Below are 21277 nucleotides of genomic sequence, written 5' to 3' on the forward strand. Positions count from 1 at the left end.
TACTTAGTAATGTGTACATACAAACATACCTGCTGGGTTAGGATCAACATGCTGTCCATGTCCCTCTGCCATCCATAGCTGTTAGGTCAGGAATGGCAGAGAACACATCCTTGCCTTTTTGTTTTTGTTTGCTATTTTCTCCAAGAAGTGAGGGGAACAAGTCCATAAACAAGGGGTTTTCCTAAAGGTACCTGCGTACCATTTTGTCTCTGGGCTGTTTTGCCTTCTTTCTCTCTCACCCCACCCCAAATAAGACTGGAGGTAGCGTTTTTTACATGGTATCTAATGGTAGGTACTAACAATAGCTAATATACTTCATTTGTCCTTTGGTTTGTGTTTTTTTTTTTTTTTTTTTTTTTTTTTTTAACAGGAAGATGAAAAGGACTTAGCTGCATTTTAGGACTGACCCTGATGGGCTGGATTTTGTCTTGGCAGGAGCACTTGAAGATTCACGCTGAGAAAAACAAACCAGCCAATGGCTTCAGAATCCTTGGTCTCCGAGCAGGGAAAGCAACATCTGATGAAGGGAAGAAGGCGGCCACAGCAGCAGCAAACGAGATCTTCCACTGGTGACGCTGAAGATGACATCTTCGTCTTTGAGGCGAATGAGGCTTGGAAGGATTTTCACAGCTCTCTTCTTCACTTCTTTGAAGCCGGAGAGCTCTGCGACGTGACACTGAAGGTGACAGTCCCACCCTCATCCGTTGCATTTAACAGGCTTTAAATAAGTGTGTTGGAGATGGCAGTGAATTTGGGTGGGAGGGGGGTGTGTGAAAGCAATACAATACTTACTGGATCTGAGGCATGTCCAAATAAGCTTTTTTTTTTTTTTTTTTTTTTGTCATTTAGAAATTTCACAACTAAAATGTGAATGTTAAAGATACTGACAGTCCCAGAGATCAAGAACGTGACTGTCACCTCACCCAACTTGCCTTCTAAGCAAGTTCCCACAATTGATGCCAATTTTTCTATTTTTGCATTCTGTGTTGCTCTTACATATCTTTCCTGGTGAACAGGATTTCTGGAACAAATCTAACTCCCAGCATTCGCAAAGAAGAAAAAGAACCTCAGTCATGTCATTCTACAACCAATCAAAGAGTAAATGAGACAGAGGGAACCAGTTTTACAATTCTTGCACTGCATTGTGTTTAAACACATTCTGTGCAGCTCATCTCTATCTTATTTATACCCTGATCACAAGATAATTATATTTACCATTTGTAGCTGTGGTTGCCAGCACCTACAAACCTTCTTTTGGGGAAGAACATTTCAGAACTGTTAACAACGCATCCCTTCCCTTCACTTCTTTTGACCTCGTCTTCTCCTTTCTCCTCTTCCATCCACCCTTGCAAAAAAGCCTCCTTTTCTATTTGTTTTATAATAGTCTTATTGTTTACAGTCGTTATAAGCATTGTTAATGTGTGTTCTGGCTAGGGAAATTGGGCATGGAAAATATACTTTCCTGTGGCTGCAATTTAACTTTCCATAAGTTAGGTTTTTCTTACTGTTCATTTTTTTGTGAAGCTATTTTGGTAATTTAAAAATACTGGATTGAAGGCTGCCAGTCCTGAAGTGGAGAAAAGAATCTGCAGAGGCTAGAGCAATGGCTTCTTACACCAGTACCTGAGTACTAACACTGTAACCGTCATAAGCCACAGGAGCACATGGGGAGACTTGTGCTCTGCAAACTTATGTCAGGAATTTCTCCTGAAGTACTGCTCCTGTCATGTGAGCAGCTCATTCCTGTCTTTGAATCTGTCCTAATGCTCCTCCATGTGTATTTGCTCTTAGAACTGAATGTGCTTACTAAACAGCTTACACCTGTGTTAATGACACTATTAAAAAGCAAAGAGCGATTCTGTATTGAATCACATCTAGAAAAACTCCAAAATATCCTATAGAATTTAAAATCCATTTTTTCCTTTTAAATCACTCACACCTTAATCTGAAAATGAAGACATACTTGAAATCTGTCAATGAAATTTGCTGCTTAACTCCCATCCCTTTATGTTAGTACAGAGTGAAAAATGACCAAGTTTGTAAGAAAGCACTACTATAACACAAGTATTAGGTTGACTATCTTTTAATGTAATTGAAATCTGCAGATTTCAAAGTGAAGAGTTTGTTTCACAATTTCTGATCAGAATTTTTAAAAATATCTTTATGGGAAATAGTACATCTTTTGAGCACATCTAACTAACTTCTAAAGCCTTGAAGTGATTGGTAACCTTTAATAATCCCTATGTTTATTTCTACTTGCTCTTATTATTGCAGTTTTACGTGATTTTGCTTCTATGAAGAGCATTACAGACTCCTCAAACAGTAGTAAAAGTGCAGAGGTTTAAATTAAATAGTTTTAAAATGTCACTTCAGAGGTTTTCCTGCAAAATCTCTACATACTTATAAAACAAGCAAGATTTTTTTTGGCAGTCACCTCTTGTCTCCAAGATGCTTTGAGAAGGTTCCTAAGGAAGTTTGCTTTAAAAAATGGGGCGTGGCTCTTGAAAGACAAAAAAGTTCAGCAGATGAATGATGCTGCTTCCTTGTGTTATGGCCTTGCCGTGCTCTGGTGGCCAAGTTACAGCTCAAATCTGGTTGGGATGCATTGATCTAGTGTCAGCAGTGCAGAGCAAACACTGTTTGTTTCAGCAAAATACGGGAGTTCAATGCGTATTGAATCCAGAATTCTACATTTTCAGCTTAACTGGCCTTTCTTGTAGAGCTGAAGGAAAGTAACTGAAAAAATAGTTCTTTCTTTTCTTTTTTTTCACAGGTTGGTACAAAGCTCATCTCCTGCCACAAACTGGTGCTAGCATGCGTTATACCTTACTTCAGAGCCATGTTTCTTTCGGAAATGGCTGAAGCCAAGCAGACTTTGATTGAAATCAGGGACTTTGATGGTGACGCAGTAGAAGACCTCGTGAAGTTTGTGTACTCCTCCCGGCTTACGCTGACTGTGGACAATGTCCAGCCGCTCCTGTATGCTGCCTGCATTCTTCAGGTGGAACTGGTGGCAAAGGCGTGCTGCGAGTACATGAAGCTGCACTTCCATCCCTCCAACTGCCTGGCGGTCAGGGCATTCGCAGAGAGTCACAACCGCATCGACTTGATGGACATGGCCGATCAGTACGCCTGCGAACACTTCACTGAGGTGGTGGAATGTGAAGACTTTGTGAGAATCTCACCTCAGCACCTGCATAAACTCTTGTCCTCCAACGACCTGAACATTGAAAATGAAAAGCAAGTTTACAGTGCTGCTATCAAGTGGCTGCTAGCCAATCCCCAGCATCACGCTACGTGGCTGGATGAAATACTCGCACAGGTAGGGCAGAGTGAGGTGCTGGGTGCCTGTCTCATCCCCAACGTGGTTCTATATCAACTGTTTATATTTGGGTAGATTTTGAGAAGAAAAATGCTTTTACCAGATTTGGTGCTTCATCCTGTATTCATAGTGGTGTGTTGACAGCAAGAGCAGGTTTGGCCTCAGGAGCATCAGGAACAAATTACGTTCTCCAGTTTCTGTCAAGAAAAGAGTATTCACTGTAAGCTCATCAGAAGAGGGAGCGGGGGGAGCCAGCACAAAACTCTTTCTGTGCCAGAGCAGGAGAGCAGAGAATTCTTAGATTTACGTGTAGTGAAGTGGAGAACCTAGAGCCATCACTTGATATGCTTTGATACTATGCAGCCTGAAACTAACTTCCCTTGCTGGTAAGTATTTGCGCTTGTGAAAGGAGAGCAAAGCTGTTTGTTATGTGACTAGGAATGGAGATAAGTCATCAAGTTATGCTACTTCTAGAATGTTTTGTTATACAAACAGCAGAAGACCAAGGTTTTGCAGCCCTACAAACAGGCCAGGAAACACATTCTAGACCTTTTCAAGGTAGAATATCAGCGCTGATTACCTGTAGGATCCAAAAGGAGTTTGCATTTTGATCCTTCAAATGTGTTAAGAATTTACTGCTTCTGAGAGGAAACCCTTAGGCAGGCATCCCTTACAGCAGGGCCACTCACCTGAACATCATCCTGTCAAAATGGTAAGAACAAGCTCTGCATGGGCTGGTTATGGAAGTTTACAATACAGCACCTGAGGCAGGTAGGCAGAACCTGTGGTCTGACAGCTGTCACTGAACACCAGTTTGAACACGCTGCATTCATCAGAATTTCTGATATTTGCATCACGTGAGTAACATGCTGCTCTTGTTGCCTCGACACATTATTTTTTCATTTTTCCCTGTAAAAGATCTCAACTGTTTATTAAGTGACTTCCAAAAATTTTCAGCTGTATCTAGACTAGCATAATTTTTTTTTATACAAAAACCCTTCTTTAGCGCGCTATTAATTAAATTTACAGGCTATATAAGTTGAAAATTTTAAAAAGAAGAATTAGGTTGGTGTTTACAACCCAGTTATGCTAGCAGATGAGATTAACGGCTTTATTCTATTCATGGAAACCAGAATCCAGAGCAAAACAATGAGAAAGTAAAACCCTTCCTGCAAATACAGGTTGCTTGCCAAAATGCGTGCAGCCTGCAGTTGCATTTGACATTATTGCTAGCAGGAAACAGGATGGGCCTTCCTGACAGTTATTATCAACACCACAGTAAGTTTTATGGGCTTCAGTGTTACAATGAGGGTCTGAATTTTCATCAGCCTTGTGTTGTTACTCCATTATTAACCCTGTGAGCCTATTAGCACGTCTATGGTAGTGCTTTGAGGCAGCCTAAAATAAAATGGGGCCAAAGGGAAGGAAGAAATGGGATTGAAAGCAAGTGGTTAAGGGATAATTGCTAGAGAGACCTGCTTACTTGAAAAACAGGGATACTTGCCAGCCATGAACAGCACCGCTCTGCTGCTCTGAGAAGCCCCGGAGGAGCTGGCTTTGTCCCTCACCATTCTTGCTGAGCTGCCTGGGAGCTGTGTGACGGTGCTGACTGCAGCCCTTAGCAAGCCAGGCGGTGCTTTACTTCAGTTCACCCCTGTCCAGACCTGTCCCGCCTGTTGGCCTTCCTGCTGGCGCCCCACTCTGATTGTCCTTCATATTCCTCATTGTTTCTCTCAGAAGCACCAACGTGAGGTTTGCAGAAATTAATTCCTAGGGGGAGGGACATTTCAAGGCGGTCTTGAAATGCCCCTGTTTCAGAGCTGCTCTGTCACTGGGGGTTGCTCGAGGCAGAGACTGCTGGTGGCCGAGCAGCACTGTCCCACTCAGGCAGTGCCTGGTGGTGGTGGGTACCACCATCCATCAGGAAAACTCAAGTCCGAGCAGTGTAAATACCATGGTATCAACAGGCAGCTGCCAGCACGGTTACAGCCTTACAGCCCTCTTACCTTCATGTCTCTGCCTCATCATGCTTTTTTTGGTATTAATCTTTTTAATAGTCTTTAACCTGCTCCTGATATATTCCAATATTTATCTGACATCAAGATTTGATCTTAATTTGAGTGGTGTGTCCAGCACTGTAGCTCCCTCTGCTCCCTGTGGGCTTTGGCAATTAGCTGTCCATGGCCTGTTTCTTTTTATCCTGCAGCCTATCAAGTCATCCTAGAAAAGGGTGTAACTGCGCAGTCAGTAGCACCTCCTTAATATTCACTTAGTTCACACTGACAGACTTGTCACCCAAGATAAAACTCTAGAAATAAAGTCCTTTTGCACAGGCACAGCAGTGAGCTGAAAATTGGTGCCCTCACCAGACTAACCTGAAAGGGGCGATCCCATTGAAATGGCAGGCCCTGCTTGGGAAGGAACACCTGGCCACGCTCACTGCACCTGCAGCCACGGCCCTCCTGGTACAGCCAAGCTGCCCTTCTTCCCCCACTGTGAATGCACTGCCTACAAATGCACATGGTTGTAGCAAACATTTGTCACTAAAACGAACTGTTTGTCTCAGTGTTGTTCTGGAAAAGAAAATTAAAGTTGCTCTTTTTACCAAAGAGCATGGGGCTGACAGCAGGCTCAGAAGTTGCAGTCTGTTACGTGTACGTCGCTGTAAATGGTTAGATTCAGTTTAGCCAGTTACTCCAACTGTGTTCATTTCTGTCAGGTACGACTGCCTCTCTTGCCCATTTGTTTCCTTATGGGTGTTGTGGCAAAGGAAGAGATTGTCAAGCAGAATCTAAAATGTAGGGATTTGCTGGATGAAGCAAGGAACTACCACCTTCACCTGAGCAGCAGGGCAGTGCCAGACTTTGAATACTCCATTCGCACAACACCAAGGAAGCAGACTGCTGGTAATTAAATGTGTGTCTGATTATCCAGTATGAAGTGGTGTGGAGAAAAGACAGCGCATCTGCGTAGGGCTAGACAGCTTGGTATATATAAATGGTTGTTAATGCATAGCTGGGAAAACCATTGTGTACCTCTGTGGTGATTAGGTTCTGTGCTACATTTTCTTAACAGAACTTTAGCTTTTTTTTTTTCTTTGTTTAGAGCAGTATTTATTCTGATCAGCCAGAACTGTTACGTGTATTATGTGCAGGCAGTATGCCCAAAGCTCTGCAGAAAGCAATGGGCACTTACCTTTTGGTGCAAGAAGGCTGAGCTAGCTTTTAGATTCTCTGCCTAACCTACACCAAAAGCAAGTGATGAGTATTATGCTGCAAATTCTAATTTCTACATTCAGTTAAGATTTAACTAACAATCAGTTTCTCTCCCTAAGCACATCAGAAAACATACTTAAAATATGCATTGCTTTTGCAAGAGAGTAGACAGTTAATTGCCCTAGCAGCATGCCAAACAAAACCCAAAGTCCAGCATCCAATATGCAGGGCAATGACTGTGCCCCTTGAAGGGAAATACAGCTTCTCCTGAACTACGTAGTTTTCCCTCTACTCTGCTATGCAGTTTTATCCCCGTTTTCCCTGCTAGCTCTCTGGAAACCTGTTATGTCTCCTTCAGGTGTGCTGTTCTGCGTCGGTGGTCGAGGAGGATCAGGCGACCCATTTCGCAGCATTGAATGTTACTCTATAAATAAGAACAGCTGGTTCTTCGGCCCTGAAATGAACAGTAGGAGAAGACACGTGGGTGTCATCTCCGTGGGAGGTCAGTAACCTACTCAAGAAACCCTGTTCAAAAGGGACCTGTTTGCACATTTTGCTGGAATTGGTGCTATTGCTAAATAAATGCCTTGCATGGCTTCTCACATTCATGTTAGTAAAGCTTCTTCCACATGAAGGGCTGTTGCTTCTGAGACAATCTCAGAGCACAAATCCCTAAAGTGGAGTTACTCAGCAGTCACCAAGACTTCGCTAGTACTCATGCTAGCTTCCTTCACAATAAAATCCATACAGGCAAATTGCTAAGACTGTAAGGACAGACCTACCTTCAGTTTTGGGTCATCGTCTTCTGCAGCCAGGCCCGGGCAGTCCAGAGCAGCTTAGCACTCAGGATGCAGCTCTCCTTTGTACATGGTATCCCCTGCGTTGCTGCAGCAGGACAGAGATCTGCTTTCCCTGTAGAAAATCTGGAGAGGCTGAGGTAAAGGTCTGAAACGGATCTGATCCATGCTACTTGAGCTACAGAAATATTCCCTGTTTACATATCTCAAGGTTTGTGTAAAGTCTATGATAAAACAGCTCTCTGGTTGAGTATAGCATATAAAAATATTGGGTCCTTAACTTAATAAAACCCTGATACGGAAAACCTTTAAAAACATTAACCTTTGTTTGAGCTTATTTCTCCACATAGGCAGGGAGATTGTACAAGGGAAAACTGAAACACTGCCAGGCAATCTCTGTATCCAAATAACGTGCATGCCTTTCAGGTAAAGTCTATGCAGTAGGTGGGCATGATGGAAACGAACACTTAGGAAGCATGGAAGTGTTTGATCCTCTCACAAACAAGTGGATGATGAAGGCATCGATGAACACAAAGAGGTATGTGTCCCAGGATCCACACGGGACAAAATTTAAGTCCTACTCCACGATACATCATTTCTTGTTAATGCTAAAAAACTGTGCGTCTGTCCTGCCTTTATTTGGGTTTCCAAACTTTTGTTTTGCTTTGTTTTGTGTTTTTTTTTTTTTTTTCCCTATTTTGTGGCCTGAATGCTAACAAACAATATCTGTAGAGTAGTACCTTTTGCCCTCCCACCCTCAGTATCCTTGTTTTGTTTTTCATTTTGGTGGGCTGGCTTGTGAAGCAGAGAGAACTCTTCCATTGCAGCCCTACTTACATTCTGATAACTAGGGCCTTTCTGCTAAGGCAGATAAAGATTCTGAAACTGGTTAAGTGTTTTTGTATGTTATCTCTTTTAAGCAACGAGCAAGATACATCAGCATGACATGCACAGTAAAATAGTTATGTCCAGTAGTTGCCTGAGTTTTGCCCCTGGAAGCACTAAAACACTGAAAGACACACTGTGGATTTTTCTTGCCTTTTGCTACTGTTAGATTCTTTTATGGAGTCATAGGACTCTCAGATCTCTTTTTTTCCCCTCATTATTTAAACCAACCTCATTAATTATACATTTAATTTCATAATTTGTTGTTTCTAAAAGTGACATGTACAAGTAGGAGTGAAATACTGGCCATGGCTGCACCCTAACACAATTTGTGGCTGTGACCTAATCAAAGGAGAAGGCCTAGAGTTGTAGAAATGTCTTCTTCTTCCTCCCTCCTGCCACCATGCTGGGCATATTCTTCGTGACCTTCAGTTCTGGATTTCTGTGACATTTCTTTCTCAGGAGGCTGGTAAATGAAATGGCTGCTGTGCCTTGGCCATACCCCACCCCTCCAGTTCAAAAAGGCAGTGCCAGAACATTTTGCTGAGAGAAAACTGCCACCATTGGCTGTGGCTACAAGTTACCTGCTGAGGCAATATCAGATAAGCCCAGGATATTGCCACACCCTTTATTCTGTTGAGGAATTCTGCACACATAAGTGTCTGCAAACTTGCCCTCTGTGCAATAACACACGAATATTCTCAGAGAAACAGTAAATCAGACATCTTGGTAATTTCAGTAGTATCTCACCAGTTTCATTCTAGACCATGCTTTACATTAAGCTCTCTGACAACGACACATTTCATTTCACACTCTAATTGTACTCTCATATTGCTAGATTTTGCAGCACAGGTTTGCCTGTTAGTATGTATTATCACCCATCAAAAACTGATTTGCAAGCCATAGCAGCAGCCATACTAACAAAGTTAAATCTAGCAGGTTTTAGTTCTCCACCAGACACAACAAAGTAAGACAGGAGGTGCAAGATTCAGTATTCAGGTAGAGCAATCTAATAACTAAGAAAACCTCATGCATTCACACAGTTGCTTAGAATACTTAGGCCTTTGATGACATGCAATCAAAACAGTATTCCATGCTGCCTGGCCTTTTTTCTTTACTTCTTTCCTCTCTTTTTTTTTTTTTTTTTTAATAGGACTTTCTCTTTTTGCAGTCTTAAAATATTGTAGCTTCAACAGTCCTGTTCATGGATGGCACAATAACATACAGATGAAGCTGAGGTGACGTTAACATAAAACTCTATATCCCCTCTAATGGGAGGCTGCAAACATACAAAAGACTTTCTAGGTAATGCTGTGAGACCGACACAGCTGTGCAGGGAATCAGCCACAGTTCCTGATCATTATTTATTTAAAACTTCACCTGATAAGCTTTCATTACTTTTCTCCCATATTTTGACATACTTGCCAGTCAGGTAATGTTGCACCTGATGCACATTTCCCATTCCCTGTAAGGGTTTGCACTGTGGTATTGATCCTATGGTTTTCTTAGGAGAGGAATCGCTCTTGCCTCCCTCGGCGGCCCCATTTACGCAATAGGAGGCTTAGATGACAACACGTGCTTCAGCGACGTGGAAAGATACGACATTGAGTCTGATCGATGGAGTGCGATAGCTCCCATGAACACTCCCAGGGGAGGAGTTGGCTCCGTAGCCCTCATGGTGAGTTACTGCTTCCTCCCAGCTCTGCAGCAAGTGGCAGAATTGACCTCAGGGACTGCTTTTCAACTCTTGTTTTACAAGGCAGAACACAGGACTTAAACCAAACGCAGCTGGTAGGGCTGAGCTCCTCTGGCTGTCAGAATCCTACAGAAGCTTGCAAAAGGTGTGGGTACTTAAGATAATACTCTTGTCAAACTGTACTCCCTGTTTGAGAAGTACTTGAGGCACTGTGAGCAAGCACGAGAACACTTCTAAAAACAACAGGGGAGAGCGAGGCTAATGCTGCGGGTCTCATTCAGGAGCCTCTGCTTTGTTATTGCTGCCATCTTTGAATTTGCTGCATTTTATCTCCACTGTAATCCTCCCCGTGTCCTCTGCAAAACATCTGCAACAACACACAACCTTTTCACTTCTTTAGCTGGAAAACAGCATTTGCAAGTTAGATAAAGTTGTTGGAATTCCTACGTCAAGGTAAATAATTAGGAGGGTATGGCTATGCTGTATTTTCCTGTAATTCTAACATTGCCTATGAAAAGCTACCTAAATACAAGCGTATTACAAATAATCTTTCTCTATACAAATGTTTCAGAACCACGTTTACGCAGTGGGTGGCAACGATGGTGTAGCATCTCTTTCCAGTGTGGAGAAATACGATCCCCATTTGGATAAGTGGATAGAAGTGAAAGAGATGGGCCAGCGGAGAGCTGGCAACGGCGTCAGCGAGCTCCACGGGTGCCTGTACGTTGTTGGTGAGTAGGCGTGGGGCATTTCGTCGTGCAGTTTCTGCCAAGCACTACTGTTTGGAAGGGGCTCTCCTTGCTGAAGGAACTGGGGAAGAGACAGACCTGGCCTATACTGCATGTTCTTAGGCAGGAGAAGAAAGCAAGCATAACCATGGCACATTTAACTAATCACATATGTTAAAAGGAAATAAAAACCAGTTCCTAACTCATTTCAGCAGGGCTATACTGTTCAGAACAAGATGTCTACCTATGAAATCACTGTGCAACTCACTCATCACAAGTTTCCGTTTTATATAAGTTATTACTACACATACTTGCAAAGCACTCAGTTCTGATTTCAGCACAGACCACAACAGCTGTTTGGTTCAGAGATTACACCAACTCCCTTATGCTTTAATGCCTTATGCATTAAAAAGTAGTAAATAAGTCTTTTTTGAGTAAAATGCACCTTGGACAGCTTATCTACCAATAGGAGTCCATCACTGAAGTCGATCTTTGTTGAGGATTTTTTCCTACTCAAGTTTTCAGCAATTGTTTCTTTTGAACATACTGCAAGAGCTTGTTTTATTTAAACCTGAATAAAATCAAAACCCATGCTTACACCAGGCTTACCGTTTTGTTTTTTTTTTCTGTTCCAAGTTAGAAGCCATTTCATTATAACTACATGCAATACAATTTCAAGGAGCAAATGACAAAAATAGCTCTTCCAAAGTGAGTTTAAGAAACAGTGTTAAAGTGATATGTGTAAGGTGACAGCATAGAGAGCTGCTAGATTGATTTTTAGGACATTTTAAGAATCAGATAAAAACACAGACCTGGACACTAGCCCACTGCATACTAAGAAAGCCCCGATAATGCAAACCCAGAGTATCACTACCACCACCAAGTGGCTAAATACGAGTACGTGATGACTCCCCCTGCAGGTGGCTTCGATGACAACTCTCCGCTGAGCTCTGTGGAACGCTTTGACCCACGCAGCAACAAGTGGGAGTATGTCGCAGAGCTTACGACCCCACGGGGTGGAGTCGGCATCGCAACACTGATGGGGAGAATTTTTGCAGTGGGAGGTCACAACGGCAACGCATACCTGAATACAGTGGAAGCATTTGATCCCATAGTGAACAGGTAATTTAATGTTTTTCATTTGGCTTACGAAAGCGCTCACATCTGCCTCTATGAAAACACACCTTAATAGAAACTGGGGGCACCAGGAGCATGTCTATTGTTTCCTGGCAGTAATTGAGTAATATTCATGAGGAGTGATGCAGGAATGCTGCTGGGTTCTTGAAATACTTAAGTACATTCTCCTCCTGCTTCCTCTTCCTGCCCATCCCTTGTCCTCTCACCTTCATTCAGTTTGTGGTGCTCTCAATGATTTTGCACTAAACTTACCAGAGAAATACTGAGAATAAACTAGCAGGTTGTTTTTTTGCGCAGACGTAACAGCTAGGTTCTACGATAGAATTTCAGACACTGGAAATAAATACTTCAGGTTGCTCAGGAAGGCCAACAGCTGACTTTTATTTTTCTCCTTTGCCCTCTGCTCTAGGTGGGAGCTCGTCGGCTCTGTGTCGCACTGCAGGGCTGGGGCAGGCGTGGCTGTGTGCTCCTGCCTTAGCAGCCAGATCCGTGACGTGGGCCAAGGATCCAGCAACGTTGTTGATTGCATGTGAGCTCTGCTGCCTCCTCCAAACTCCAGAGGAGTCATTGTACAGAGGCACTGCGGAGCTTTTAAATTTGGTGTTTTGTGTGGTAGGTTAAGAAATAAACACTATACATTTTCTCTGTGAAAATGTTACCTTCTGTGACTTTCAGGCTGTGGGTGGCTTTCTGACAACAGCTATACAGAAAAGCCTGTGAAAACACGGAATAACAGTGTGACTTACAGGAGAAAACCTGCCAAGAGCTGTAATCATCCTGTCTTGGAGAAGCTGCAATTTCAGAGTCAGTGGAGGCAGCTGCTGCAGTGACTCGCTATTGAACTGTAAACCAGGCATGGGAGGGTGAGGAAGAGAGAGCAGCAGGCAGTGCTGCCGAGCCCTACCCGACAGCCCTGCTGCATGTTTCTGAAGGACCAGAGTGCTGTTTATTAATGTAACTTATTTTCAGGATTCATGTCTTAAGCATTTCCGATGTGTAGAAGAGCTCTGAAACACAAAGCCTTCAAGTTTTAGAAGGTAACAACATCCGTGTTTCTCACAAAGCTAACTGGAGTACAGAAGTTAACTGCACACCTCCCAGGGGACTGCTGGCTGTGGTGGGAACTGCAGGTCTTTCTCAGGCCCACACACTTGTTAGAAAGCTGAAATTTAGCCTCGGCCTGAATTTAGCTACTGGACTACTCAAATTATTTTATCCTCAATAAAATCTGTGGTAGTGACACCCTCCAAAAGACAAATTTCTGTGGAGAGATCGTTCCCAAAGTAACCAATGTAATCTGGCCTTGAGATGCGTGCCAAAATGCAGGCTTCAGTGGTCTGAGAATTACCCTTTTCAGACTAAAGGGAAACATAATGAAGTTGCAGTGTTGGGTTAAGACCTTTAAATGCAGCTCTAGGAGATGACATCCAATTTCAGTACCCAGTGACAAGGCTGGGGTAACAGTAGGGGTGCTGGCTCTTTTAAGATCATTCAGCTACAAAGATCTCTCCTCAAAGCAGTTTCATGGCTTAAAGCTCAAATAAACCACAGAGAACCAGCAGCAAGAACAAGCGGCAATGAGCAGTACTTACCTTAGAGACTAAAACAGGAACTTGACCCTGCTCCGTGCAAAGACATCTTGTCACGCAGCCACAAACCTGAGCACTAGGTCAAGTCCGGCTGGAAAGACCGCGGTGTCCTGCTCTGCATCACTGCCAACAGGCCGAGACGGGCACCCCGTGGTGAGCAGGGCCCCACGGGGCCACCGTGTTCGTGGCCAGGGAGCGCAGCAAACTTCTGTGCCTTCAGTACCAGGGACGAGGTGCGGCCGCACCAGCATAAAAGCACAGCCACCTTTTGCTGTTGTGTTACCATCGGTTAGCTTTGCAGTTTCGAACAGCTTGCACGTGGGTAGCACCCAGGGACATAACAAACGGTACTGTAAATAATTAAACACTGCAATAAATAAAATGTTTGTACTTCACCTTGTCCATAGTGTGAGTGGATCATGCTGTCTTGGGGAAACATGAAAAGAAGGAATATTTCTTGGGGGAAACATGAGAAGAGGGAGTGTTTCTTTGTTCCCGCGGAGTGCAGCTCTGAGCAGGAGGCCACTGTCCATGGGGACAAACCTGTGCTAGAGCCACGAGCTGTACAAATGCTCCCATGCAAGGGTTTGGTCACCCCTGTGGTGACTGGCACAAGGCAGAGCAGGAGCAGGCTCTGAGCTGCTCCTGACCTGGCCACGTGTGTGAAGAAAGGTGGTTTTCTAAATACTGCTCTCCTAAAAGCATCTCCTTTCCATCAGACAGGCCAGAAGCACAGCTGGCTTAAACACCCTGCTCAAACATTCAGCAGCAGCTCTTAATGTGAACACCAACCAGATGTGGGCGAAAGGCTGCAGAAGGTGCTGCACTTGATGCTTACATATCTCCGAGTGTTCAAAAACCATTCCCTCCACTCGATCCCACCATGTCCAAGCCCAGGCAATACGGAAACACAAAGCCCAGTGGCCACCAGGCTCCAAGTCCCTGGAACTTGTAGGAGGTCACCGTGTTGCTCACAACTTTTGTGTGCACTTACCCAAATCTGTGTCCCCACTGCCTGACCTTGGCTTTGTGCATTCCCCCTCTCCCTTTCAACAGCATTTTGATTCTGTTACCAACAGGAGTTGGTAACGAGCTGCACCAGAGAATTCACATCAACATAAAAATTCAGCCAATTCACCTGTCCAGGTTTAATTACAACAAATGCCTGCAAAGTCCAGGTTATTCCCACCTTTAAATGGGGCCTTTTATCTTTATTTAGGCAGAACCTACTCTTAAAACTATTTTCAGCATCACTGCTGTGCACTATTTTGCAAACCTAAGTGCTTTATACCAGATGCTCCACTTAAACATTTTGCTGACCGCTTCTGCCACATCTGTATTTGTTTTCTGAACCTTTGCGTGTTCTCTCGACTGGAACTGGCAGAAAACACAGCACTCCCAGCCAGGAGATTAAACTTATAATTGTAATTCTTTCCTGGCTCTGTCAGCAAGGTTGGTGGTGCTGCTGTCATTTCTTGACATTTTTTAACGCAATTCCTTGGCTTACAGTTTGGTTTTAGAGCTGTTCCAGCACCAAAAGCAAGCCAACAGGCAGCTGCATGACATCTGCCATCTGACTTGTGTGGTCAGAAAGGTCTGCAAGGGTTGCTGTGCTCTACCACTTGGAGCAAAAATCCCACACGGGTAAATACCTGCGCTGTTTCTAACACTCTTTCTAACGGGCGACTCGATACTTGGGTCCCTGCCTGCAGCCGGTGTCCCGGTGGAAATATGACTGGGCTGCGAGCACAAGGGGCCCGGCTGCCCCGCTGAAGTGCCTCTCTGCCTGACAGCGACCCGTGGGAGCACCTCTCTGCTGCTTTTTTAACTAAAGGCCCCAAAAAGGAATGCTCTAAGCTGCCAAGTATGCTGTTACAGCCGTTCCTGGGAGTGGCAGCAAGGCTTGGCTCTGGTTACACAGCCAGCGAGAAGCTTTCTGGTCTTTGCTTGATGGTAAGACTTAGCTCAGGCCAAGAATCATAAGCAAATTGTCTTCCCACACACACGTTTTCCAAGAAAAACAAAAAAGGAGAAAACAGAGCAGTGCGAGTCAGCACACCTAACCCCGCACGTCTGGGAGAAAGTAATCGCAAACCCACGCCGGGCACCCAGCCGCGCCCTGAGGCCTTGCTTCAGCTCGAGGAGAGCTGTGCCCCTGTCTCACCTGCAGCCCCTGCGTGCCGTGACCGGGATCCACCCGCTGCTGATGGCTGGTTGTTAAGAGGAGGTGAACTAAAATTAATTAATTATTATTAATTAATTATGGCTGGCTCTGCCTTCTCTTCAGTGCTATCAGCAGCCACAGGGCAGTGCCAGGTTACCCTGCGTGAAGGTATCAGGAAGGAGGCAAAAATTAAATGCGAACCTACCGGGCTCCTGGTGCTCCTGAGGACAGCTGACCTGGTGAAACATGCCTGCCCCTCACCATGATGGATGCAGTTTGGAAGCATACCCCAATTTTTTGCCAAAGCAGTACTTACGGGTGAGCGCCAGCATCGCTGTCTCCTCAGGATGGACACCTGGATTTCAAACTTAAAGGTTAAAAAAAAAAACAAACATGAAACATCCTGCAGTGATGGCTTCCCTCCAAAGGTAGCAGTGTGGTGAAGGTGTGTCCATGCCACTGAGTTTTTTGGGAAATTCCAGCACGTGCCAAGGAAAACGCTGCGCTCATGCGTGGGCAGAGCACGGCTGAGGGAGGGCGAGACCGCTTGGCTTGGGATCGCCAAAATAAGAAATTCCCTTCTCCCCTCCCTGCCCCCAGGTGGCTTCTTTGCCATTTCACCTGTACAGACTGAACCAACATCTCCTTCATCTGAAGAATTTAAAGACAAGCAAGTCAAAATTCATTTCTTTTAATTATATATATAGATATATCTCTCTACGTAACTATACACACACGCGCACACAATTCATCCCCTGTACAGAAGACAGACAGAAGATCTGTGGCACAATTTCTTTGGAGAGATTTCTGTTTGTGTTTCCCAAGCAGTATCAGATGTGATTTTCACCTTTTTCAAGGACTACAAAGGCAGCGACTTCTTACCGACAGAAGCCTCAGAGTGCAGATTGAGCGCCGCAGCCCCAGCGCCCCTCCTTTCCTGGGGGTAACTTGACAACATTTACGACCCACACTGGGGGGACACCACAGTTATTTAAGGACATCTTCACTGAGAACTGCAGTGTTTTATTTATGCTTTAAAAAGCTGAGCAAGGTAGGGTGAAAAAAAAAAGAATTAAAACACAAGCCCGTATGGTAAGTCTTGAAACATGAAGCCCATGGCGAGGACCCTGCCACTGCCACACACCTCTACCCTGCTTGGGAAGTGCCATGTCTGAAGCCTTCACGGGCACAGGGTGCATCTGACTGATCCCTGCTTCCTGGGGACACACGGAGAAACCAAGCAAAGCCAAAACCTTGCCCCCACAACCCTCACCAGCTCCTGCGTGCAACCAGCAAGGAGGTGCACGGCTCTGAGCAGCTCGCGGACACTGAAGCAGAATGGAAAGAAGCCATCAGCTGGGTGGCTGTTACGACGCGAAATGTTGGACCCAGAGAAAAGCTTAACCTCAGCATGACTGAGTGGGAGAGGACAAATCCCAACAAGGCTTCCAGGAGCCTCGTACCTTGACAAAACCCATCACGAAACCCCAGTGATAACACACTGCAGATGTAGCACATACAAAACCCTTGCTTCAGGAACACCAAGTTTACGGAAACAGATTGAGAAATGCTGACGGTGGCCTTGGAATACTGCTGCTTTCGGGTAGCGGTGGGGTTACGAGCAGTGCAATTCACATCAAGAAAGCACAGGCTGCCAAAGAGATCTCTCAGTGTCTGGAGGCCAGCAGAGAGCTGAGCAACTGCAATCAACCTTAGTGCAGCTGGTTTGCCAAAAATAACATTTGCCTCTGAAACATATAAGCAAAGCCAAGGAGAGAAAGACAGCTAATCCAGAGCGTGTAACAAATCTCAAAATAAATTATACACGGCTGCGAAATTAGGTTTGGTCAACACAGGCTCAATAAATAAACACGCATAAATAAAAACCCAACCCCAATTGGGCGTGTTACTGCCACGGGACGCCTGGGCTGGCACAACACTGCTGCAAGCCCCAGGTTTGGCCCTGCCGGCCACCAACACCTTGCCCCATGGCCACCCGGCACTGTGGCAAACCTCACAGGGGCCGAGCTGGCTCCGTGCTGCTTGAAACCTCTTCTGGTTTTGGCAAACCGAGTCCAGTGCCACCTTGCCGCCAGCTCCTCCTGTCTAGTTGTTTTTTCCTTCTACTTCACCATCAGTTTTGCCCTTGGGATTTTAAGTGTGCAGCAAAAAACTGCGCCGACCTAAAAAAATGTGCACATTTCCATATATGTTATCTGTAACTGCAGTGTATCTAGTGAGCATTGAAACAGATTTCAGCATTCTCTATGCCTTAGACAATGTATTAAAAAACCACATCCATTAGTAGCAAACATCGGAGGTGCAATGTGCGTTGCAGAAAGGACCTGAAAGAAACGCGGGTTATACCACCACAGTGCATCGAGGCGTGAAGCCGCTCTTCCAGGGAGCGGTGATGTCCTCCAGGGGCCAGCAGGGAGCAGGACACCCAGAGGAGAAGCTCGAGGCCACGCAGACCCCTCGGGCACAGCACGATGGCAGCACCCGGCCCGCCCGTGCAGGGCTGGTTTCTCCACGAGGAGCTGAGAACATGAGGACTCTGCCAAGGACTCGTAACAAACGGGCGACTTCATTTATTGTTTATTACCCCGTCGGAATGAATCGACCATCTCGGACACTCCACCACACGCAGGGCAGAAAACATTTACAAGAGGGATGCGCATCCCCAAAATAAGTTTAAGATGTACAGGTTTGCAATAGGAACCAAGAGGGAGGGGAGAAAAAAAAACAAAAGAACAACACAAAAACAAGGACATTGCAGTCAGACTTTGACTTTTGGTTACAGAAGAGATCTCTGTCTCCATGTAAGTGGGGCTTTCCAATTCTTAAATAAACAGCATCTTAAAAATAGAACATTTGACAATTTAAACACATGTATTATTCCTTCTAAATAAATATTGTGTGGAAATGATGCTTTGTTGCCACCATACCCTCCTTCTCTCCTTCGGGTACTCAACCATCACCTCTGTTTTTCCTTTTTCCTTGGATGCATGGTTGTTTTCTAATGGCAAATCCTATTTCTCTTTTTTTTTTTTTCTTTTTTCTTCCATTTTTTTTCTCTTTTTAAAGGGCCTGACCAGACTCAGGTGAAAACTACGGGCATCTTCCCTTACCCCTCACAGGCCTCTGACCTGGCTCGTGGTTGAAATACGATGGCTTTCTAAAAAGTAACAACTATCCGAGCGGTCTCCTCCGTAACAGAAAGAAAAAGCCGGCGTGCAGCCGCTTCCCACCGCTTCCCCCGGCCCCTGGCCTTTGTAGCGAGAGCCCCCCGCCACCCTGAAGCCGAGGGTCCATTTCGGTGGACCCAAAACTACCTCTGCACCAAGACCAAGTCAGTAAAGGCCGCCGGCCCGCCGACCAACCCCAAAGTGCACACCAGGAGCTGGCCCTGGCTGTCCCCTGCCTCTCTTCCTGAGATCGCAGCCCTGACTCCCAGCCTCGCCTCCGCGCTCGGGCCCACGCCGGGGTAAATTGGGCAGGGGACACGGACCTCCCTTCCACCACTTCTCCCTTCCAGCTTCTCCCTGAAATGCGCTAAGGCTTTGAATAAAGTGAACGTCAGACGACTCCAAGGTCCGGGAAGACGCCCGGGGAGGTGTGCCTGCGGCATGGCACGGCACGGCGCCCTCCCGCCAGCTCCAGCTGGAGCTGAGCCCCGCAGCAGGGACCGCCTCTACGGGACCTACTTCTGGAAATGCAGACCTTTTGCTGATATGTGTTCGCTGCTGGCTTCTGTGAGCCTCCAAACCACCAGCAGGTTATTTTACAACGGAGGTGCTGCTGCAGGCGTGCAGACCTGTTCCTCCATCCTGGTAATTAGGGAACTACTTCACCAGAGACGCGTTCCTTCCTGTAAGCACAATGATTTGGGGACATCGTCCTCCTCTTTGCTGCTCCCGCAGCTGCGTCAGCAGCAGGGCGAGGGATGCGAGAGGGGACCAGAGGGCTAAGGCACACTATTAGACATGAGGATGGCAGGATGCTGCTGTCATGCAACAGGAAATCTTTGGGTGCAGAAGGCTGTCTTCCTACTGAACGCACAAATGCCGCAGACACCGCCTTCGCTCTTATTGCCACTTGCAAAATCGCAATTTCAACTGTGCAGCTCCTGACAAGGAGAAAAGGCTTGCAAACACCTCGTGATTCCCTTCCACGATCCCCTGAAGACAGATTTCCAAGTCCCTGGGCCCACCCTGGGGCTTTGGCTGAGGAAGAGCACATCAATCACCTCCCACACAAAGGATGCACGACTCGGGCACCAGCCCCTGCTCTCAGACACTCGCCGAGAGCCGCGCGGGTTGCGGGCCGATGCCCACGTGCGGGATTTGCCCCGCGTTGCACAAGCAGCCCCTCCTCGCTCACCCACAGGGCCCCAGGATGGCCGCGCGCCCCCACCCACCGAAACCACCCACTGCACCCGGACGCTGAGCTGTTTGCAGCCACACCTGGCGATTTCACCACCTCGACCACGTTCAGCTGACGTGGCTGAAACCGCGCGAGACGGCGAGCAGCACGGCGTTAGGGGCGGGCGCGTGGGCGAGCGTAGGGCGAGGAAGAGGGCCGCAGCAGCGGTGACTCCAGAAGTGAAGGTGCAGCACCGACGGCAGGGCCTCACCCGACTCTCAGCACAGGAGCTGGCTGGCGAGTGCACGCAGGTGAGGCTGGGAAGCAGGCGAGGCAGATCTCTGCTGTCTCTGCTGTAACATAATGCTGCTGGGTGCTGATGAGGACGCCACTCGCCATCCGAGAACCAACGTGGTGTGACGGGCTGCATCCGTGCTTGCAAAAACACTTCTCTGACATCTCTTCTGGGCACGCTGCTGCTGCAGACTGTGGCATGTTGCATAATAACTCACCTCTGGAGGCAGATTTCCTTCTTGTCGGCACTTCTTCACGTGTGATTATTGTCCTGCTGGTTATTCGTAATAGAAATGTTTATAGACCATCAATACATTGAGCCATTCAGACAATTCATTGCACTTTGTTGTTTTAAAGGAAGGCGACATCAACGCTGGGGCCCTCCTATGTCTCTTCTTTTTCAAGGCAGCAAAATGTTACCCTAAAAACAAAGTTCATTTTTTTTTTCCAGTGTAACCAGATCCCTTCCACTCTGATTTATTTTCCCTTGCAGGTGCTTTGTATCCCATGATTCAGCAAGCCAGACTGTTTCTGAGGCTTCCAAAGTGCAAAAGAGTTCAAGGTACTTAACCACCTTGAGCACCAGTTAAGGCGTATTTGTCTCCAGTCTCAGCCACTGTAAACCCTGTCTACTGTAGTGTACCAGTTCGGTCATGCTACTGTTCAGTGCCAGAGGGCACACCGCTGCGCTGAGCTCAGCAAAAAACTCTAGACAAGGAGGAGAGAGAGAGACAGAGAGAAAACAATTGGTTGGTTTCACACAGGAGGCACAGCCAGACTGGGGGCAGCGAGGTGGGACAGCAGCAGTCCTCAGGTCTCACAGAAGACCTTGTTAATGCACAAAGATCAGAGCTTTCACCAGCACAACAAGCACGTGACGCAGGGCGCATGCAAGGATCACACACACACAGACACACACTTGAAGTGCCTCCCCACGTGCTGGCATTGGAAGGACATGGACACTCCATAGCAGGTGAGCAGGAATCTGGGTGTTCGCAGCTCAGTCCCTGCCATGCACGTCCCCCAGCGTTAAGAAGCCAAATTTGAGTGTTTTTCTGAGTGCTGCCTGAAAGCACAAACAGCTG

At 46.1% G+C, this 21277-nt stretch overlaps 2 protein-coding genes and 1 long non-coding RNA gene across 8 annotated transcripts in view; 1 reads left to right on the top strand and 2 right to left on the bottom strand.

The window, feature by feature from the left end:
- Window positions 1-475: 475 nt before the first annotated feature.
- Window positions 476-18764, top strand: KLHL8 (kelch like family member 8; the record flags this gene model as incomplete). Of its 2 annotated transcripts, XR_014692470.1 has the most annotated exons (10): window positions 476-682; window positions 2774-3322; window positions 6042-6228; window positions 6896-7039; window positions 7761-7872; window positions 9729-9897; window positions 10487-10646; window positions 11564-11765; window positions 12190-12643; window positions 12750-18764. XR_014692470.1 is itself a non-coding variant. In XM_084517392.1 (9 exons), the coding sequence occupies 9 exons, from the start codon at window positions 476-478 to the stop codon at window positions 12311-12313; spliced, it is 1854 nt and encodes a 617-aa protein (XP_084373518.1). In that variant the 3' UTR covers window positions 12314-18764. The 2 variants fall into 2 exon arrangements, 1 of the variants encoding a protein (XP_084373518.1); XM_084517392.1 differs by having other exon boundaries at window positions 12190-18764.
- LOC311435882 lies at window positions 2068-5988 on the bottom strand. The gene is made up of 2 exons (XR_014692471.1): window positions 3423-5988; window positions 2068-3220 (listed from the first exon to the last, which is right to left on the bottom strand). It is a non-coding gene; the product is annotated as an uncharacterized lncRNA (long non-coding RNA).
- AFF1 (ALF transcription elongation factor 1) overlaps window positions 18102-21277 on the bottom strand; it is an 85642-nt gene continuing 82466 nt past the window's right edge. For all 5 annotated transcript variants that reach the window (XM_084517389.1, XM_084517391.1, XM_084517390.1 and 2 more), the window contains one exon: window positions 18102-20900. In XM_084517389.1, coding sequence (XP_084373515.1) covers window positions 20779-20900 — 122 coding nt within the window. In that variant the 3' untranslated portion in view covers window positions 18102-20778. The remainder of the gene's footprint in view (window positions 20901-21277) is intronic.

This window comes from Aythya ferina (assembly GCF_964211825.1).
Source record: "Aythya ferina genome assembly, chromosome: 4".
Lineage (NCBI taxonomy): Eukaryota > Metazoa > Chordata > Aves > Anseriformes > Anatidae > Aythya > Aythya ferina.